This window comes from Hemiscyllium ocellatum, chromosome 14, assembly GCF_020745735.1.
Source record: "Hemiscyllium ocellatum isolate sHemOce1 chromosome 14, sHemOce1.pat.X.cur, whole genome shotgun sequence".
In the NCBI taxonomy this organism is placed as follows: domain Eukaryota; kingdom Metazoa; phylum Chordata; class Chondrichthyes; order Orectolobiformes; family Hemiscylliidae; genus Hemiscyllium; species Hemiscyllium ocellatum.
This window is the reverse complement of record NC_083414.1, coordinates 2973397-2994494: the sequence shown is the minus strand read 5'-3', so window position 1 is coordinate 2994494 and position 21098 is coordinate 2973397. Positions and strand designations below refer to the sequence as shown.

Genomic DNA, 21098 nt, shown 5'->3' with positions numbered 1-21098 from the left:
CAGTCTCCTACGCTCTAAAGAAAAAAGTCCTTGCTTGTCCAACCTCTCCCTCTAACTCAAACCCTTGAGCCCTGGCAACATCCTTGTCAATTTCTCCTGCACTCTTTCCAGTTTAATAACATCCTTCCCATAGCAAGTGACCAAAACTGAACACAATCTTCCAAGAGTGGCCTCACCAATGTCCTGTGCAACTGTAACATAACTTCCCAACTTCTATACTCGGTGCCCTGACTGATGAAGGCCAGTGTACCAAAAGCCGCCTTCACTGCCCTGTCTACCTGTGAGTCCACTTTCAGAGAACCATGTACCTGAATTCCAAGCTCCCTCTGTTCCACTACAATCCTACCATTCCCCATGAAACTCCTTAATTTGAATTTCCAAAATGCAAGACCTGCACTTAGATATATTAAACTCCATTTGCCATTTCTCAGCCCACTTCCCTAGCTGAACTCTAATTGACCCTCACGTTCAAATGATTTGGGCAGGACAGTTGCAGATTTCCTCTTCGCTCTGTCTACAGAGGTGCTTCTTGGTACCCAGTTACTCTTTGCCAACTCTGTCACCATTCTTTGAATGCTGTGATAGGGTCAGTGGGCTAATCCACTGTGGAAGCTGTCACAGCGTGACCGACTCCACTTCCTCTCCTTGGCCCTCACTGATGCTATCCACAGTCATGTGGCGAGACTAGAACTTCAAAGAATCAAACACTGATTGTAATCTTCCATGAGGCTGATCAAAGCTTTGGACCCAGTGGGATGCATTCTGGGATATTAAAGGGAGTAGCTCCAGAGACAGTGGATGTGCAGGAATTCTTAGACTCTGGAAAAGTGCCTGGAAACTTGCCAATGTAACACCTTCATTCAGAAAAGGGGGTTGACAAAAAGAAACAAGTGCTGTAGGCCAGTTAGCTTAACATCTGTTAATGAGAAAATGTCAGAGGTTAAGCATTTAGAGGTAATAAGCAGAGTCATCAAGGGGAAATCATAGCTGACAAATTTATTGGAACTCTTTGAAGGGGTGGCAAGCAGGATAGATTAAGTGGAAGCAGTGGTTTCATATACTTGGATTTTCGGAAGGGGTTTGATAGGGTACTGGGTAGGGATGGCACATTAGGCTTAAAGAGCTCCTGGTGTTGGAGATAGTATATTTGCATACATAGAAGATCAGCTAACTAATAGAAGACAGAATATTGGGGTATAGGGGAATTCAGAATGATTTACAAAATCCCTACAGTGTAGAAACAGGCCATTCAGCCCAACAAGTGCACACCAGTCGTCTGGAGAGTATCCCATCCAGACCCATTTCCCTGTAACCCTACATTTCCCATGGCTAATGCACCTAACCTGTACATCCATGATCCCTATGGGAAGTTTAGCATAGCAATCCACCTAACCTGCACATCTTTAGATTGTGGGGAGAAACCAGAGCACTAGGAGGAAACTCACGCAGACACGGTGAGAATGTCTAAACTCCATACAGGCAGCTGCCCGAGGGTAGAATTGAACCTGGGTCCCTGGCGCTGTGAGGCAGCAGTGCTAACCACTAAGCCACCATGCTGCCCATAATGGTAACCTGTAACTAGTGGAGTGCCACAGGAATTAGTAATTGGGGGCCCACAATAATTTATCATGTTTATTAATGACTGAGATGGGGAAAGTGAATGTACTATCATCAAATTTACAGATGGCACAAAAAATAAGGATAAAGGCAAATGGTGAAGATGACACTAGGAGCCTGTTGAGGTATATAACCAGGTGAAGTGAGTGGGCAAAAACTTGAAGACATGGAATATAATGTGGGGAAATATGATATGCATTTTGACAGGAAGAATAGAGGGGCTGAATATTATTTAATTAGAAAAAGATCACAGAAAGATGTCAAACAAAGAAATTTGAATCCTCGCAATTTAAAAAAATTCATTCCTTCGATGAGGCTGTCATTATCTATGCAGCATTTATTACCCATCCCTAATTGCCCACCGGGCAGTTTAGAGTCAACTACATCGCTGTGTGTCCGGAGTCACATGTAGGCCAGACCAGGTAAGGATGGCAGTTTCCTTCCCTGAAGGACATTAGTGACCCAGATGGGTTTTTCCAACAATCAATTCACAGTCGTCATAAGACTCTTAATTCCAGATTTTACTTTTGTTTGTTGAATTCAAATTCCACCATCTGCTGTGGTGGGATTCGAGCCCAGGTCCACAGAAGATTAATTTGGTCTCTGAATTTAACAGTCAAGTGATAACACCACTTGGCCATTGCCTCCCCCGGATCACAAAAAGCCAACATCCAGGTTCAGCAGGTAATCGGGAAGGCAAATAGAATGCTAGCCTTTATTTCAAAGGGAAAGGAGTATAAAAGTAGGGAGGATTTGCTAAAACTGTACAAGGCACTCGGCAGAGCACAGCTGGGATACTGCGAACAGTTTTATCTCTGATCTAAAGTAAGACATACTGGCATTGAAGGCAGTCTCAAAGATTCAGTTGGCTTATTTTCCCTGATGGAATGGTATGGAAGGATCTTCTTATGATGAGAGTTGAGCCGGTTTAGAAGAATGAGAGGTGATCTTATTGAAATATATAAGATCGTTAGAGGGCTTGACAGGGGAAATGCAGAAAAGTTGTTTACCCTTATGGGAAAGTCTAGGACCAGAGGGCATCATCTCAAAATAAAGGGTTGCCAATTTAAGACCAAAACGTAGAGGAATTTCTTTTCTGAGGATAATAAATCTGTGGAATTCTTCATCAAGAGGGATGCTGAGGCTGGGTTGTTAACTATATTCAAGGCTGAGGTAGATTTTTTTAATCATAAGAGAATCGAGGGTTGTGTGGAAAAAGACAGGAATGTGAAGTTGAGCGTTATTGGGTCAGCTGTGATCTCACTGAATGGCCTGCATCTGCTCTTCTATCTTATGGTCTTAAAATCCTGTAACTCCGAACCTGACAGCATTGTGGTGTGCTGCTGCCAAATGGACCACTGTAGTTCAAGGGAGTAGCTCATCACCATCCCCCAACTACAGGGTAATTGTGAATGGACAACAAATGCAGGTCAAGCCCAGTGACGTCCACATTTTAACAATGAATTTTTGTAAGAAGTTCCCTTTACTTTCTGTTTGCTGAACTTCGCCATGCATGTGCACATAATCATGTGCAGACTCTTTGCTTCCCGAGAATCCCATTCCCAATTGCTGTCTCGCTCCATACATGAAGCTCAGAGGGAGGACTGGGGACAGCCTAGAGTTGGGGACCACCGTTCCAAAGCTGTACCAGTAAGGGACCCCTCCAAGCTTTTACACCACAATGCAACTCCCTTCGTGCCTCTGCTCAGCTGTCCTCCATCACCAACACCAATTGTCCCAGAGAAAATATGAGCAGAGTCTAAGGTTTGCAGTTGTTCCAGCCACATTCTGGCAATGTTAAGACAGCTTTGAGTTGTGAAATGTGCAGCTGAACTTGGTCTCGACTCTCAAATCTTTTGTCTGTTTTACGTAGAAGAACGTGAGGGACAGCAAATCTAAAGATAATTCCCAGAAAATTGGTCACTCGGTCCCAGACACTAAACAAGAGTCTGTGCCTGAGAAAGGAGCAAATGGAGGAGTCGAAGTTAAACTGGAGAGGGAGCAAGATGGTGCAGTGAAGCGGTCAACTGAACGAGAAGGCAAGTCTCAACCAGCATCGAAAAGGAACCCGGCAGAACGTGCAAACAGTGGGGGAAATGCTAGAAGGAGAACTAAAACTGTCAAAACTCTTGACAGAGCTTCTGCTGAATCTGGATTTGAGGATGAGGAGTGCCCACTACCTAAAACATCTGTCTCTCCAAGGCCAAAGAATGAGCGTAGGAGGAGAGTAGCCTCAAAAGTATGTTACAAGGAAGAGGACACTGAAGGCGATGATGAGAACGATTCTGATTTTGAGGTTGGCAATGGTTCTGATTCTAACAGTTATTCCGATGGAGATAAGAAGGGGAAGAGAATCTCTTCACAAATGAAGTCTCCCCAAGGCAAGCAAGCAGTAGAGTCTTCAATCTTTAGGACTCCCAAGTGTGAGGACAGTGAGGAAGATGATTTTGAGAACACTTCAGGGAAAACCAAACCCAGTAAGAGAAGGTCTTCAAACTCCAACAAAGCCAACAGCAGAGATGGAAGAATGATGAGGGAGGTTTCCCTGAATTCGAAAGACTCGGATCAATGGATTGAGGTTTATGCAGAGAGAGAGAGGAAGTGGGTTGCAGTTGACTGTGTACGTAACACTGTGAACCAGCTGGAACTCTGCACTAAATATGCTTCCAAACCATTCTCCTACATCATCAGCTTTGACAATGAGAATTGTGTGAGAGACATCACCCAGAGATACGATGGGGCTTGGATGACCATGACAAGGAAACGCCGTGTTGACCCTGCCTGGTGGGACCAGACTTTGGCAGCCTACAGAAGCAGTCATACAGAGCGTGAGAGAGATGAAGACCAGGAGGTAGGTGGCATTTACTTTGGAGCCAGATAGACTGAGAGGCAGCCTTCAAGTACATTGTCTCTCTGCTGCTGATGATGAGGCAGAGTTCCCACGGCCAACATTTGCTGGCTATCTCCTCATTCCAATGTTGATATTATTGTTAGCACTTAACAAAGATGATTATTCTAGAACAGCTTGTACTCGCTGATATGACATACTTCGGAAAATTTAAAAATTCAAATTAATAAATTTAATCAAAGTCCCTAATTTCCTTATCTGGACTCTGGTTAATGAAAACAGATAGCTTTATAATAAATAGTTTATTGTTAAAATATCATTTTAACGTCCGGCAAACAAAACAAATACAGAGGAACCTCGATTATCTGAACAACGTGGGTGGGGAGTATTTCGTTCGGATAACGTAATTTGGCCAAGTATCCGGACCTTGTAGTCTTGCTGGACAATCCGAAATTCAGATAAACGAATGCTGGATAATCGAGGTTCCACTGTAACTCCAGTAACTGAAACTTTAATCCTCTTCTTTAATTCATACATATACAGACACAATCAAACATCAAACATGGATGTTTTTGATGAAGGAAAAATGACTGTAGAAACACATTCAATAACATCAATCCACAGGATTTAATGAGGCATCCTTGTATTCACCCAGGTCTATCTGGACATCGAAATTCTATTGTCTCCAAATAATTTTTTATAGATTCTCAACTACCGATGTGGTTCAGTTGGCTCACTAACTAATCAGTCTGTTAGTCACTGGTTAAAGACAACTGGTAAGAGAGAATAGCAGCCACCTTCCAGATTTTGGTTCTTTACTGCAGAGAGTGAAACCCTTTCTCTGTTGCAGTCTGGCAGCTGGCTTCTGTGTCTCCCTCTCTCTCTGTGGGTCTCCCTCTCTCTCTGTGGGTCTCCCTCTCTCTCTCTCTCTGTGTCTCCCTCTCTCTCGGTGCGTCTCCCCTCCCTCTCTCTCAGTCCCACATTCTCTGCTCAACCTGCCAAGGAGCCAGTCAGAGAGTTAGTGTCATGCTGATGACTTCTGGCCTACACAACTGATTCTGCCTGCACAAACCAATCAGCAGTCTGTCTCTGTCTCTGGTTGAAGCTTATTCTGCAAACACAGAGAAGTAACCTTTTCACACCAAAGGTAATGAGTGTCCGGAATGGGTGGCCACATGTAGTGGTGGGAGTGAATACAATTTTGTCATTTAAGAACCATTTGGACACATACATGGTTGGGATAGGTATAGAGGGATATGGACCAAATGTGGGCAAATGGGACAAGTTTTAAATTGTTGGGCCGAAGGCTGCTGCTTCTGTGCTGCAGACCTCGATGACTCAGACTCTATCTCTATGGTGCCATGGCATCTTCCTCCACTGCTTGAACAAAGCACCTATGTAAACAAAACTCATACTGAGCTTGTTTTAAAACAAATCATTTCACCTTTTCTTGGTTTAAGGCAGGCCTTTTCCCAATTTGGTTCACGATTCAGAATAAAGAAAAATAAACATTTGTGGTTTTTCCAACACAGGAGGATTAACCAGTGCCTTTTTAATATTGTGTACCTTTATCAAGACACTTTCTTAATTACTTTCTCCAATTTTATGTCTACACTCTTCCATTCTTTAAATTTGTAAGAATTAGGACCATGAGTAGGCCACTCAGCCTTCGAGCTTGCTTGATCATTCAGGATCATCATGGGTGATCTGGTAACTCCATATTCCTGCCCAACCACCGTAACTTTTAACCTCCTTGTTTATCGAGGATCTATCTACCTCTGTCTTAAAAATATTCAAAGACTCTTGTTCCACCAACGTTTGAGAAAATGCATTCCACTGACTCTCAGCCCTCTGTGAGGGAAAAAAAGTCCCCTCATCTCTGTTTTGAATGGGAGACTTTGAACAGTGACACCTCATTCCAAGTTCTCCCATCGGCGGAAGCATTCTCCCTGCTTTCCCCACTACCCCCACCCAAATCAAGAAACTGCAGGATCCTCCCCCATGTAGAAACTGACTGCGCCCCACCATATTGAGAAGGCCCCCTTGCAGAATGGTTTCACATTCAGAGGAAGCAGCGGTCTGACAACGTCGTTTCTCAGTTGCAGGAAATGACTTCCATGTAATTTTGCTTTGCCCTGTGATGCTTCTTTTCCTACAACATGGATTGCTTCACGTGTGACTCATTGGTGATACTACAAGTCCGTAAGACATCGGGGCAGAAGCAGCCACTCAGCCCGTCCCATCTGTTCCCCCATTCAGTGAGATCATGGCTGATCTGATCATCCTCAAATCTGCTTTCCTCCATAATCCTCAATTCCCTTCCTGATTAAAAATCTGCCTGTGTCCGCCTTGAATATACTGAATGACTCAGCCCTGACAGCCCTCTGCAATAAAGATTCCCTCCACTCTGAGGGAAGAAATTCCCCATCTCTGTCTTAAATGCACAACCCCTTACTCTGAGATGATGCACTCTGAACATAGACTCTCCCACACAGGGAAACAACCTCGCCACATCTTCCCTGTCTAATCCCCTAACAATCTTACATGTGTCAATAAAGTCATCCCTCATTCATCTAAATTCCAATGAGTACAAACCCAATCGATTCTCTCTCTCTCCTAAGTCAGTTCCTCCGTTACTTTAATCAGGAGAAAGTGAGAACTGCAGATGCTGGAGATCAGAGTCGTGACTGTGTAGCTGGGAAAGTGCAGCAGGTCAGGCAGCATTGAGGAGCAGGAGAATCGACATTTCAGGCAAAAGCCCTTCATACCTTTTAATCAGCCTAGTGAACCTTCCCTGGACTGCCTCTGATACCAGTTTATATATCCTCGGGTAAGGGGCCCAGAAGTGTTCACAGTATCCCAGCTGTGGTCTGACTAGTGCCTTGTAGTTTTAGCAAAATCTCCCTCCTTTTATACTACATTCCTGCACTGGTGGAGATCAACTCACCTGTACCAGAGGGACTGTGCCTGTGGCTGTGCTTTGTACTGCAGTTACATTAGCAGCTGCATCATCTTTGTGGTCGAGTTGTTGCGTTCCTCAGAGCCTGTTGAGATGTGTATAGATACAGCACTGTGGCTTTGCAGGTAGTTTCCATTTCTAAAATGGGTGTAGAACAGCTGCTGTAAGTCAAACGGCTGAACCCTGAGCAGGGGGTGTACTGAACGTATGTCAAACCCAGCTGCCTGAGTTTCTGAAGAACTGCAGTCTCAGACTAAATGAGCTGAATACCCTCCTGCCTTGTATTAATCTATGAGGATATCAACTAAATGCTTTCTTGACCTCGCCAGGTTGGGTTTTCAACATTAGTAGCTGGAGTGAGTGGATTATTTTATGTGGAGCAGTTGGACTGACTGGGTTTTTTCCATTGGAGTTTAGCAGAATAAAGGGTAACTTGATTGAAATATGTAAGGGCAACACAGTAGCTCAGTGGTTAGCACCGCTGCCTCCCAGTGCCAGGACCCAGTTCGATTCCGCCCTCAGGTGAGTGTCTGTGTGGAGTTTGCACATTCTCCCTGTGTCTGTGTGGGTTTCCTCTGAACGCTGTGGTTTCCACCCACAGTCTGAAGATATGCAGGTTTGGCTGGATTGGCCATGCTAAATTGCCCATAGTGTCCAGGGATGTGCAGGGTGGGTAAGTTAGCTTGGTAAATGTCGGGTTATGAGTTGAAACTGGATGGTGTGCTCTCTCAAGGGTTGGTGCATACGCAATGGGCCAAATGCTCTCTTTCTGCATGGAAGGGATTTTTATGATTATGATCTTGAATGACCTTCACAGTATGGATGGTGGAATGGACGGAGCCTTTTGTAGGTCAAGCCAGAACTAGAGGGCTCTGCTTTTAAAATGAGGGCTCACCATTTCGGGATGTGGTGAGGGGAGTCTTATTTCTCTCTCAGGGTTATGTGCGACTTCGAAACTCTGCTTTACAAAGGCGGTGGTGATGGGGTCATTGAATATTTTTAAGGGGAAGGTGAATAGATTCTTGGCAGGTAGGGGGTCAAAGGTTAGTGAGGATAGATGGGAAAGTGGAGTTCATAACACAAACAGATCAGCTGTGGCTGGGAAAATGAGCTCAAGGAGCCGAATGAATAAGCTCCTGTTTCATATGTTTGTATGTACCCAGCAGGGAGCCTGCACTGCAAATTCCGAGGAAATCATCTCTCAATCGTACCTACTCCCAATCCTTAGGAATTGCTCGGTAATACAGCATCACAGTCTGGTTAGTCCAACCTCCACATCCAGCAAGTCCCTAATCCCAGTGAAAATGAAGTTATTGATCTATCATGGCAATCAATCTTCCCGTTTGTGATGGAATCCTCCCCACTTGCCCTGGATGGGGGCAGCTCCAACAACACTCAAGAAGCTCGAACACCATCCAGGACAAAGCAGCCACTTGATTTGTACCACACCCACAAATATCCACTCTCTCTAACACCGACACTCCAGTACACACTGCTGCTACTATCTACAAGATGTACTGCAGAAATTCACCAAAATTCCTCAGACAGCATTTTCCAAACCCACAACCACTTCCATCTAGAAGGACAAGGGCAGCAGATAATGGGAACACCACCTCCTGCAAGTTCCCCTCCAAACCACTCACCATCCTGACTTGGAAATATATCGCCGTTCCTTCAGTGTCACTGAGTCAGAATCCTGGAATTCCCTCCCTAAGGGCATCGTGGGTCTACCTACAGCACATGGACTGCAGCGGGTCAGGAAGGCAGCTCGCCCCCACCTTCTTAAGGGGCAACTACAGACGGGCAATAAATGCTGGGCCAGCCTGTGATTTGTACCACGTGCTAGAACGAATAAAACGAAATGAGTCTACAAGGGGTGATGTGGTGACAGAAACCCCCAGTGGGGGAGAGATTTGTCCAAAATCACCTGTTCCTCCCAAGCACACTTTACTCGCCACAAGTGTCTCAAATTCTTCAGACCCTAGCCTACTTTCTGAATTCAAACAGCCTCTTGAATTTTCACATGAATGAATCAATGCTTACACCTTCCAAGAGAATCTGGTTGTTCAGTCATTGACATGTCCTTTCCCTGGATTTTTGTTTAGAATTTATCCACCCCACAGATGTTCCTTCACTAGAAACAGTTTGCTGATTGTCACAGACCAGGGATAAACACAGAAAATGCTGCAAATCTTCCTAGGCAGGGCAGCAGCCATGGAGAGAAACGAAGTTGATGCCTCAGGTCCCCGACCTTTCAGCACCGGTTGTATTTGACATTCTGATCACCGACTGAGGATTCAGTTTAGACATTCTCCTTATTCGTATTTCTGAAACTTTGGAGGGCTAAGTTTAGAAGACAGTCAAAAAGAAAGTAAAATGGGAAATAAGGAGAAACCTCTGCCTAGAGAGTAATGAGAGTGTGGCATACACTTCTACAGGGTGTGGTTAACATTAATGCCAATACATTCATTGATATGTATTGGTATAGATCAGGACATGTGTTGGTGTATACAACGAAGGGAAGCTGGACAAACACATGAGGAGGAGAGGAACAGACGGATATGGCGATAGTCTTGTGTGATATAAGATAGAAGGGGGTCATGTGCAGATGGGCCATATGGGCTATATGGCTGGTTTCTGTGCTTTGATATATTGTAGTCTTTCCTTTGATGTATTTCACAGATGCAAGCGAAGATGCTCAGTCAGCCGTTGCCCACGTCTGTAGCCGAATATAAAAATCACCCTCTCTATGTCCTGAAAAGACATCTGCTGAAATACGAGATCCTGTATCCTCCGACAGCAGCTATCCTCGGCTACTGCAGGACAGAGGCTGTGTACTCAAGGTAAAGGGGCTAGCCACCCCAGGTCAGCTGACAATCTGATTGAAAAAACATACCCAGCATTTGTTCTCATTGTCTCTCCTGATAGTTTATATTGAATGTTTACATTGGTAAGCTATTCAGCTGTGTGGGCCTCACAGCCAGGTCCTTTCCTGTCTTTACTGAACACTCTCTCTATTTCCATCTCACTTCCTCTCCCTGACTGTCTATGGTTCTCCCTTTTATCTTTAAATCTTTTTCTTGAATTTTCTCTCTCTCACACTGTCTCTCCATCTCTTTTTTTTTGTTTCCTATGATTTCCTTTGGTCTTCCATTCTGTCTGATTTGAATTCTGTCCCCTTTTTGTCTCTGCCTGTATCTGTGCTTCTATCTCCCACACCTCATCTCTCTCTCCCACACCTTCTCTCTATCCTGTCCCTCCTTCTCTCTATCCTGTCCCTCCTTCTCTCTCTCGGTCTCTCTCTGTCTCTCTCTCTCTCTCTCTCTCTCTCCCCTCCCTCTCCGTCTGTCTTCTCTCTCTCTTTTTCTCTCTCTCTCTCTCTCTCTCTCTCTCTCTCTCTCTCTCCCTCTCTCTCTAAGTTGGAAGTCCTGGTCTAACTGCCCTCTCCATTCTGCACTGGCCATTGTATTTGTCAGCAAAGCTTTTCTGTGACTTTCATTGTGAACTGTTTGACCTGAGTTACTGTATGTTGATTGACGCAGACAATAACACTGATTCAGCTCAAGCTCCATCCAATGTACATACACACAAACGCTCATTGTCCTAGTAACTCATTCAGTTTGTTGCTTTCTGTTTCAGAGACTGCGTGCACACACTTCATTCCAAGGACCTCTGGCTGAAGGAAGCCCGGGTGGTGAGAGATGGAGAGGTCCCCTGTAAGGTACTTTAGATCTCAACTCATCACCTCCTCTACCCATTGCCCCTAGGCACCTGAGCAGCGCCCTTTGGTAAATCATCTTCATGACCTTCCCCTTCCCAGGCTCAGGAAGTTCCTGCAGCACCCTGAGATCGCTGCGTTCTCCTGTTTTGGTTTCTTGAACATCAGTAATTTTAATTGTTCCCCTCCAAACCACTCCCCACCCTGACTTGGAATGTATTGCCGTTCCTTCAGTGTCGCTAGGTCAGAATCCTGAAATTCCCTCCCTCAGGGCATTGTGGGTCAACCCACTGCACATGGACAGCAGTGGTTCAAGACGGCAGCTCACCCCCCACCTTCTTAAGGGCAATTAGGGACGGGTAATAAATACTGGGCCCAGCCAGTGATGCCAGGGTCCTGTGATTGCGTTGTTAAAAAGCTGCACCTTGAGACCTACCTCTTTGTCGAAGCTTCGAGTCATCAGTCCGAACATCGCCTTATATGGTCACTGTTTTTTTGTATTTGTTAAATTTTTTTTTTATTCGGATACTAGAAGAGTGGCAATATATTTCCAAGTCAGGATGGTGAGGGGAACTTTCAGGAAGTGGTGTTCCCATGTATCTGCTGCCCTTGTCTTTCTAGATGGAAGTGTTTGTGAGTTTGCAAGGTCTGAGGATCTTTGGTGAGTTTCTGCAGTGCACCTTGTAGATGGTACACACTGCTGCTACTGAGCGTCGGTGGGGGAGGGAGGGGATGTGCCAGATCAGACCAAGTTACTCTCGAGGGATGTTTACTGTTTAAAGTAAATCACCTTGTTGTTATTGGACCCACCAGCTGCTGATGGTTGAGATATTTTTCTCGCCTTTTCTTACCAGATGGTGAAAAGCCAATCGAATCGAGCACGGCGAGCGCGATTGGCCAGTTGGGAAGATCAAGACAAGGATGACCTTGGACTCTTTGGCTTCTGGCAAACAGAGCCGTTTTCTCCACCAAGTGCTGCCAATGGGAAGGTGCGGGTTCTGTTCAGCTGCACCTTGTAGGGAAGATGGGGATGGCATATTGTTCACGATTTGGTTGTATTTCTTATATAGGAACAGAGCAAGGCCATTCAGCCTCTCAAACCTATTCCATTCCAGTATGCAGTGAGATCACCCTTTGATCAGAATCTTTACTCAGTCCACTTGCCTTGACCCCATGACCTTTGAAAGGAAATCTCTGACCATCAGTCCCTTCCTTCCATCTTCTTCAAATAATAGCAGTGGAACCTTCCAAGTCCATCCGAGAGGGCAGACAAGTCTTCAGCTTAATGTCTCCTGCGAGAGATGGAACCTCTCTGTGGACAACGCAGGGAATTCCGGACGGAATTCTGTGCTGGGGTTCAGTGAACCCAGGGTGCTCCCTGCCCGAGGTGTGAGGGGGGAGAGCCAGCCCTGACTAACAGCCGAGTGTAGAGGACAAGTGTTTAGACAAGGGAGGTTGAAGGTAATTTCAAACCTCAGAAATTTATAGTTTAGGGGTTTGGGTAAGATGTCAGAATTTTCAAAATCCACAAAGATGGGACAGGAGGCAGGCTGGTCTTTCAAATATTATAATGACCCTTCCCTTCAGTGTGTAACCGCTGACAACAGGAGCTTCAGGAGACCCAGCACCTGAAGGGAGGCAGGGACTGTTCCGACTGTCCCTAGAACAGCACCTGGGTTTCTGGATTAATAGTGAAGTGATAATAGCACTGGGCCATTGCCTTTCCTCTATAGTGGAATTCTCTTTCCTCAAGATCAGTGGTGGTGCAGTTGTTGAATATCTTAAAGGCAGAGGTAGATTGCTTACTGCTTACCAGGCAGATAAAGTGGATGGGGATACGCAGTGAAGTTGAGGCCACAACCAGATCAGCCTGATTGTCAGAAGTCAGACCACACCGGGTTTATTTGAAATCACAAGTTTTAGGAGGAGTTCTGCTTCTTTGTCAGATTATAACCCGGTGTCGTCTAACCTCTGACCTTGTTCACCCCAGTCCAAAACAAGCATATCCACCTCCTGATTTTATTGGAACAAGCTCAAGGGGCTGAATGGCCTACCAGGTTGCCAATGTGTTTAGACTCAGCAGCAATGGCTTCCATGGCCAAATAGCTTGTCTCCACTCTGTCTCGATTCACAGCTAGATCATGGCCACTCCAGTGAGAGGTGCAGGCAGCCTCAGTGACCATCTGTACGTTCCTAGGAAGACCTGTCACTCAGCAGCTGAGGATAGTGTGAAGGGAGATGAAGAACATTGTCTAAAAAATCGTATTTGGCTAAATGGCGATACTGATTTTCTCATCGCTCTTGTTATTTTTAAGGTCCCTCGCAATGAATTTGGAAATGTCTACCTCTTCAAGCCCTGCATGCTTCCCAGAGGCTGCAAGCACCTGAGGGTCCCCAACATCAGCCGAGTGGCCCGGAAACTGAACATCGACTGCGCAGGGGCCGTGGTTGGATTTGATTTCCATTCGGGTCATTCACATCCCATGTAGGTCGCAGCCTGCCCTTTCTCAACAATGCTACATCGGCAAACTTGAATTCAATTGAATTTATTGTCACATGTACCGAGGCACAGTGAAAAGCTTTGTCTTGCGAGCAATACAGGCAGATCACAGAGTTAAATAATAGAGGTAGTAAATAATAAATAAACAACGGCAAAAACATTAACACAGGTACAGGTGAATGTTAAGTGTTTGTGAGTCCATTCAGTATACTGTAACATAGTCAGGTAGAAACTGTTTTGAAACCGGCTGGTGCGTGTGTTCAGGCTTCTGTACCTTCTCCCCGATGGTAGAGGTTGTAGAAAAACATTGCCAGGGTGGGATGGATCTTTGACAAGATCCATTTACTTATTGTAAATGGGCTGAGAGATGACCTTATAGAGGTTTGTAAAATCATGAGGGGCATGGAGAGGGTAAATAGACAAGGTCTTTATCCCTGAGTGGGAGAGTCACAGGTTTAGAGGGCACAGGTTTAAGGTGAGAGGGGAAAAGTTTAGATTAGATTAGACTACTTAGTGTGGAAACAGGCCCTTCAGCCCAACAAGTCCACACCGACCTGCCGAAGCCTAACCCACACAGACCCATTCCCCTACATTTACCCCGTCACCTAACACTACAGACAATTTAGCATGGCCAATCCACACTAACTTGCACTTTTTGTTTTGGACTGTGGGAGGAAACCGGAACACCGGGAGGAAACCCACGCAGACACGGGGAGAATGTGCAAACTCCACACAGTCAGTCGCCTGAGGCAGGAATTGAACCCGGGTCTCTGCCGCTGTGAGGCAGCAGTGCTAACCACTGAGCCACCCACTTTTTTTTTTTACCCATCTCCCTGCTCCAAAAATCTATTTAATACAAACACTCCCACGTTCGGGAGATATCAGCGATTAAACTGATAAGAACAGAAATGACACATATTCTGAGCCTAAAGGCTGAGAAGCGATTTAAAAGGGACCTAAGGGGCAACGTTTTCACCCAGAGGGTGGTACGTGTATAGAATGAGCTGCCAGAGGAAGTGTTGGAAGCTGGTACAATTGCAACATTTAAAAGGCACCTGGATGGCTATATGAATAGGAAGGGTTTAGGTTTAGAAGGATATGGACTGGGTGCTGGCAGGTGGGACTAGATTAAGTTGGGATATCTGATTGGCCTGGACGAGTTGGTTCTGTTTCTGTGCTGTACAGCTCTGTGACTTTAGTTCGTCGTCTACAGTTCTGTGACCTCCCTGACCCCTCAGCCCTTCAAGATCTAAGAATCCATCCAATTCTGGCCCCAGCAATGCTGAGGTCACTTGGATAATTTGATACAAATGCATTGATTCACAGTCTCTGAGAGACAGAGATGAACAAAGGAAATATTAAAGCGATTATCCCCTTACTGAATTGACCAAGAAATATTTGTGTTTACCATAAGTTTTAAGAAGTGCTATAATTATACTTTTCATTATCACAAAAAGTGCTCAGAGCTGTTTGTCTTTGGCTGTTCTCACAGCTGGTTTAAGAGGAAACTGGAAATATGTAGGGAAGAATCAATGGATTTGCTGAGACAGTGAGACAAACGAAGGTGAAAGGGGACTTATGTGGAGCAGATACACCAGCCTGGAGCAGATTGGCTGAGTGGGCTGTTCCTGTGCTGTACATGTTCTGTTATTCTATACAAATATCTGAAAATAATCCAAATAACCTCCTTTTCTTACCCTGACCCCTCACCACCCTCCATCCCCAGCATCGACGGATATATTGTCTGTGAAGAACATGTGGAGGTCCTGTTGGCAGCTTGTCAGGAAGAAGAGGCCGAAATGGCAAGAAAAGAACAAAAGGTGAGGTGTTCCTGAACGGGAGGTGGGGAACAAGTGAGCGACAGCTGAACATTGATGGTTTTCCAGGGTCCAGGACACACACAAACAGTTAAAGCAAAGGCCAGTCATTTGTCCCTGGGGGGGGGGGGGGGTTGATGTCTTGTTGCTGGTCTGAAAGGTGAAATACTGGGGCCTGCCTGTCCCCATTTTCAGGATCCCCTCGGGAAAAGGTTATCCAGCCGTGGTCATCGGGTGGGTACATGAGGTCGGCTCCCCTCCCCCAGTGGGTATCCTGGATCCAAGCACACTATCAGGGCTGGCATACGGTGTTTTGGATTGTGAGGGCGCTGGATATATCTGTAACTTGCATCATGGTTCAGTCCAGCTCTGGCCATCCCAATAGAAAACCACCGCTCCCCCTCATTTGCGACTGGAAATTCCTGGACTGGATTGTACCGTTGGTCTGGATTCCTGTCAGTGACTCCAGACGGAAAACATTGCAAAAGCATAGGGTTAAACAAAGGTAGTTGAGGTTGTTGATATTGGTTATTGTATGTCACTTCCGTCAGACAGAGAGGCACATCTTTCAGTCATGTAACACAAGCCATTCGTATTCAGGTTACTCCCAGAATTTCACCTCGTTTACATTTGCGTCACCCTCGGATATATTGAGCAAATTCGGCCAGTTTGGTCTCGCAGTCAGAGGCGTGCTTCATTTTCAAAAGACGGAAAGGTTTGTAACAAGTGGGTGATTTAAATGAAGGCTGGGGACAATCAGGAGGTGTTAGGGGGTCAGTGGGCCAACCTGCCTCCCAGTGGCAGCGAGCTGTCCCCAGGTTCCTCAAGAGTTTGACTAGAGCTGAGCTCAGTAATCCCTGTCCACTTCCCAATGAGAGGAAGTCTACAGCTCAAAACCTACACAAACTGTGACATCTCAATCTGTCTCACACTCCCCAGACTTCACACCAGTGAGTGAGAGAAAATACTAAACGGTAAAAACAACCATACAGTTTATAAAGCTTTGTATCTAATTGTGTGCTGTCCTTGTCCTGGGAGTGTTTGATTGGGATAGAGGTAGCTTTATTTTCAATTTAAAAGAGTATAAGGAGCTTTACTTCACATTTAACCCCTTGCTTTATCTGGACAGTGTAGAGGGAGCTTTACTCTGTATCTAACCCCATGCTGTCCCTGTCCTGGGAGTGTTTGATGGGGGACAGTGTAGAGGGAGCTGTACTCTGTATCTAACCCCGTGCTGTCCCTGTCCCTGGGAGTGTTTGATGGGGGACAGTGTAGAGGGAGCTTTACTCTGTATCTAACCCCATGCTGTCCCTGTCCTGGGAATGTTTGATTTGGGGGACAGTGTAGAGGGAGCTTTACTCTGTATCTAACCCTGTGCTGTCCCTGTCCTGGGAGTGTTTGATTGGGGGACAGTGTAGAAGGAGCTTTACTCTGTATCTAACCCTGTGCTGTCCCTGTCCTGGGAGTGTTTGATGGGGGGACAGTGTAGAGGGAGCTTTACTCTTTAGCTGATTGCTTTGTGATCATTTGGATCTCTGAAACGTAGGGATTTGATCTCTGTGCTGACATCTTGCATCTGATTGATTGGAACAATCCAGAAATAAATAGCTGTAATTGTTTTCAGCTCATTTGAATAAAATGTACTGATTGTATTTTCTGAACAGAAACGAGAGCAGCGTGTCATGGGAAACTGGAAGCTGCTGGTGAAAGGCTTATTGATCAGGGAAAGACTGAAGGCTCGCTATAGTGTCAAGGTAATTCACAGGAGCAGGACGAAAGGTCATTCGGGTCACCTTCTCCCAGCCTGACAATCATGTGACACAATAATAATGGAGGTATTGATTGATCAGAGTGATCAATTCCCTGCCTTCGAACGGAGAAATTTCAGCCAGCGGGTGGGGAATCTGTGGAACATATTCCCGCAGAGAGCTGTGGAGACCAAGGCATTGAGTGATTTAAGACACACATAGATCAGGTCCTGACTGGTAAAGGGATCCAAAGTTACAGGGAGAAGGGCAGGAGAATGGGGTTGAGAAACATATCAACCATAATCAATTGATGGACTCGATCGGCCAAATGGTGTAGTTCTGCTCCTGTATCTGACAGTTTTATCCTCTGGTCTTTGAGGACTCGACTGTCCCAAACGTGAGGTGAGCACAACCCCAATGGAGAATGTTTAAAACCATAGATCTCCAGCCACCAGCTCCTCCCAAGCACTATCCTCTCATTAATCATCTTTTCAAATCCCTTCAAGGTGCCCCCTGCCCCCCCCCCCGTCTCTGTCACCTCCTCTACCACGGACCTCAATCCTGAGATCTCTCCATCCCCTCATTGAGACTCTGAGTCATCGTGTTAAAAGTGCTCCAGTGCTGGGGCTTGTACCTTCTGCTGCCTGCACCCCAAACTCTGGATCCTCTTGATCTCAGTTCCTTAGATTGATGACCCTATGTGAGATCTGTCTTTGCTCATGTTTGAACCTAACCCCATCATGAAATTTTACTTATTCATTCATGGGATGTGGTCATCTCTGACTGGGCCAGAGTTTCTTGTCAATCTGCAATGGCCCTTCAGTAGCTGGTGGGGAGATGCCTTCTTGAATCACTGCAGGTTGCGCACTCTGCTTTATTGCTTCAGACAACATGAACTCTAAGAATCTAATGTCAACATCATGAAAAAATCTGCCATTTATATATTTCCTTATTCACCACCTCTCCTGAACTCAATGGATTCCTGGATGTCAGTTCCAGGGTTACAAAGCAAATATAGTTCTGTTAGGAGAAAGTGAGGACTGCAGATGCTGGAGACCAGAGATGAAAAATGTGGTGCTGGAAAAACAGCAGGCCAGGCAGCATCTGAGGAGCAGGAGAATCGATATCGGTTTTCCTGCTCCTCAGATGCTGCCTGGCCTGCTGTGTTTTTCCAGCACCACATTTTTCAACTCAAATATAGTTCTGTCACAGGGGCAGTGCCGAGGGAGCGCCGCGCTGTCGGAGGGGCAGTGCCGAGGGAGTGCCGCACTGTCGGAGGGGCAGTGCCGAGGGAGTGCCGCACTGTCGGAGGGTCAGTGCCGAGGGAATGCCGCACTGTCGGAGGGTCAGTGTCGGGAGGGAGGGCCGCGCTGTCGGAGGGTCAGTGCCGAGGGAGTGCCGCACTGTCGGAGGGTCAGTGCTGAGGGAGCGCCGCGCTGTTGGAGGGTCAGTGCCGAGGGAGCGCCGCACTGTCGGGGGGACGGTGCCGAGGAGTGGGCACTGTCAGAGGGTCAGTGCTGAGGTTTGATACAAGTTCAGCATAACTTGAACAAACTTTTATTTAACTTGTAGACAGAAATCCAAATCTTTTAACCCCTTTTGTTTAATGGTTTTTGCTCAGGACGGCGCTGCCCTGAGCTCATCCCCGGATGTGGGGAGGGGCAGCTCACTCGATGGGAAAGCTGTCAGTGATTCCACCTCAGTCAGTGACGCGACTGTCTCATGGCCCTTGAACCGACAGGAGGAGGCCGTGAAGGGGACGGCAAAGAGCAGGAAACAGAAGAAAGCAGAAGAGAAACACCTCTTCCCGTTCGAGAAGCTGTGAGAACCAGGGGCTGCCCAGAACATGGTCTGAGTGGGAGGAACCTCCTGTCTCACCTGTAACCAAAGAATGGGGGTTCATAAACCCCTCCCCACCCTCACCCCTTCCCCTTCAGGGGCAGGCTGCCCTGGAAACTGCTCAGGGCACCCCATAGTTAGAGTATCTCTGAACAACCACCCCTGCCTTAAGGACAAGGTTCCAGTAGTTGCTTTTTAGTCCTAGTTGCACAGATTAGACAGAAAACCCTCTTTGTTCAGGAGCTGGGAGCCTGGAGAGACTGCGGAGGGGGGGAAGGGACTGTGGCAGAGGGGAGAAGGCAGTGGGTCTGTGCTTCAAACCCATTGGTCAAGTTGCCAGCACAGCTGACACCCCCAGCAAAGAGTCATTAACCAGGGGTTCTCTCACTCTCACCCGGGATCCCCTTCCTCAGTGCTGAGCTACGAAGCCCAAGTGGACAAACTGTATTCCAGTTACTAAAGCAGAAATTACTGGGAAAACTCAGCAGGTCTGGCACGTTATTCCAGTTCTTCCTTTGTATGGAAATCCCAGCTGTTAAACACCAGGTTCTGTTCCTCATTCTGAATGTGCACGGAAACGAACAAATGCCACGGGTGGCTGTTCCTGAAAGCTACACTGGGAATGGAGTTGAATCTGAAATGAAGGCTCGGTGCAGTGCAGTGTTGACGCTGTAGCTGGAAACGAGTTAGGTTGAATTTTCCACTACTGCACAGCCAGACTGTGGAGTGGCCGGACTGTGGTCACCTTTCCCAAGGACAGGGAGCTGTCTCGGGCCGGTGTCTGGATTGTGACCGAGTGGTCAGTGTGCAATATGAAGCAGCTCCTCATTCCTCCCAGGCAGTACTCATTTACACACGCCCATGTGCGTTTCTGAGCATGTTTGAAGGAGATGCTAACATTGAAGAACAACGTGTGATAACAGAGAGCTGAGCCTTAAACAGAAACATATAGGAAAACGAACAAACCAAGTGAGTGTATCATTTAACGGAAGACTTTTTAACATCTCTCCATTCAGCCACTGTTCAGTGGTGTGTGTATCTACCCTCTCATTGTCTGAGCTCCTACACCTCTCCACTACCTCCGCTTGCCAACAGTCAGAGTTTTTTCATGTTTTGGCAGTGCACATTGACAGGCTATTCCACTGCAGTGAGCTTCACAGCGGAAACCTCAATCCTGTTCTCAGCCTAAATGCTTGAGCAAACCATCTCCAAAAGGAATCACTCAATAGATGCTCAGCATTCCCAACGATCTGCCCCTGTCCTCCCCCACCACACCCCTGACCCTCTGCCTGTGGTGGGGGCTAAAGTCTTCCCAAACAGTTACAATAACCAGACAAGGATCTGCTATGGAACCAGAACATGTTATTTTCTATTCTGCAAGTTAACTGGTTGTTGCATGAAAATGATTTTCAATTCAAAACAAAGGTCTCTCTTCCCAGCTCCCACCACAAAAAAAATGACAGGCTCTGAAACTCTTTTTTTTTAAAAGAACCACTAAATCCAGTTTGCGATCTCTGTATATCCCGTACTATTGGGTTTTGTACCTTCTTTGTGGAAAATAAAGTGTTGATTTGTAATGAAATTCATTGTCGTGCTCAGACCAACGTCAGTGTCAAAGGTAGTTTGTGAGAGGGATACAAACTGTTTACAGAGAGATATTGACTGGTTAAATAAGTGGGTCAAAAGTTGGCAAATACAGTATAATGTGGGAAAATGTGAAGTTATTCATTTTGGGTAGGAAACAAAAGAACAGTTATTTTAAATAGAGAAAAACTACAGAAAGCTGCAACACAAAAGGACATGGGGAAACTTGTACATGAAACACAGAAAGCTAGCACAGCACACTGGGTAGCAGGTAATCAGGAAGGGTCAGTAAATGTTGGCCCAAAGGGCTTAGAGAGTAAGAGTATTATACTGCAACTGTACAAGGTGCTGGGGAGCACACATCTGAAGCACTGTGAGCAGTCTGAGTTCCGTTATTTAAGGAAAGGTATTATTTGACTGGAGGCAGTTGAGAGAAGGTTCATGAGGGTAATCCCCAGAATGGAGGGA

The 21098-nt window shown here is 46.1% G+C and overlaps 1 protein-coding gene and 1 pseudogene across 1 annotated transcript in view; one reads left to right on the top strand and one right to left on the bottom strand.

Annotated features, from left to right (window-relative positions):
• The window catches only part of xpc (xeroderma pigmentosum, complementation group C), a 44383-nt gene extending 23789 nt beyond the window's left edge, over positions 1–20594 (top strand). The window contains exons 9-16 of the mRNA XM_060835300.1: positions 3491–4468; positions 10107–10267; positions 11064–11145; positions 11997–12131; positions 13458–13627; positions 15369–15462; positions 17124–17213; positions 18829–20594. Of these exons, the coding sequence (XP_060691283.1) occupies positions 3491–4468; positions 10107–10267; positions 11064–11145; positions 11997–12131; positions 13458–13627; positions 15369–15462; positions 17124–17213; positions 18829–19032 (1914 nt within the window). The 3' untranslated portion in view covers positions 19033–20594. The remainder of the gene's footprint in view (positions 1–3490; positions 4469–10106; positions 10268–11063; positions 11146–11996; positions 12132–13457; positions 13628–15368; positions 15463–17123; positions 17214–18828) is intronic.
• LOC132822496 (U2 spliceosomal RNA) lies at positions 14408–14587 on the bottom strand (annotated as a pseudogene).
• Positions 20595–21098: the final 504 nt, after the last annotated feature.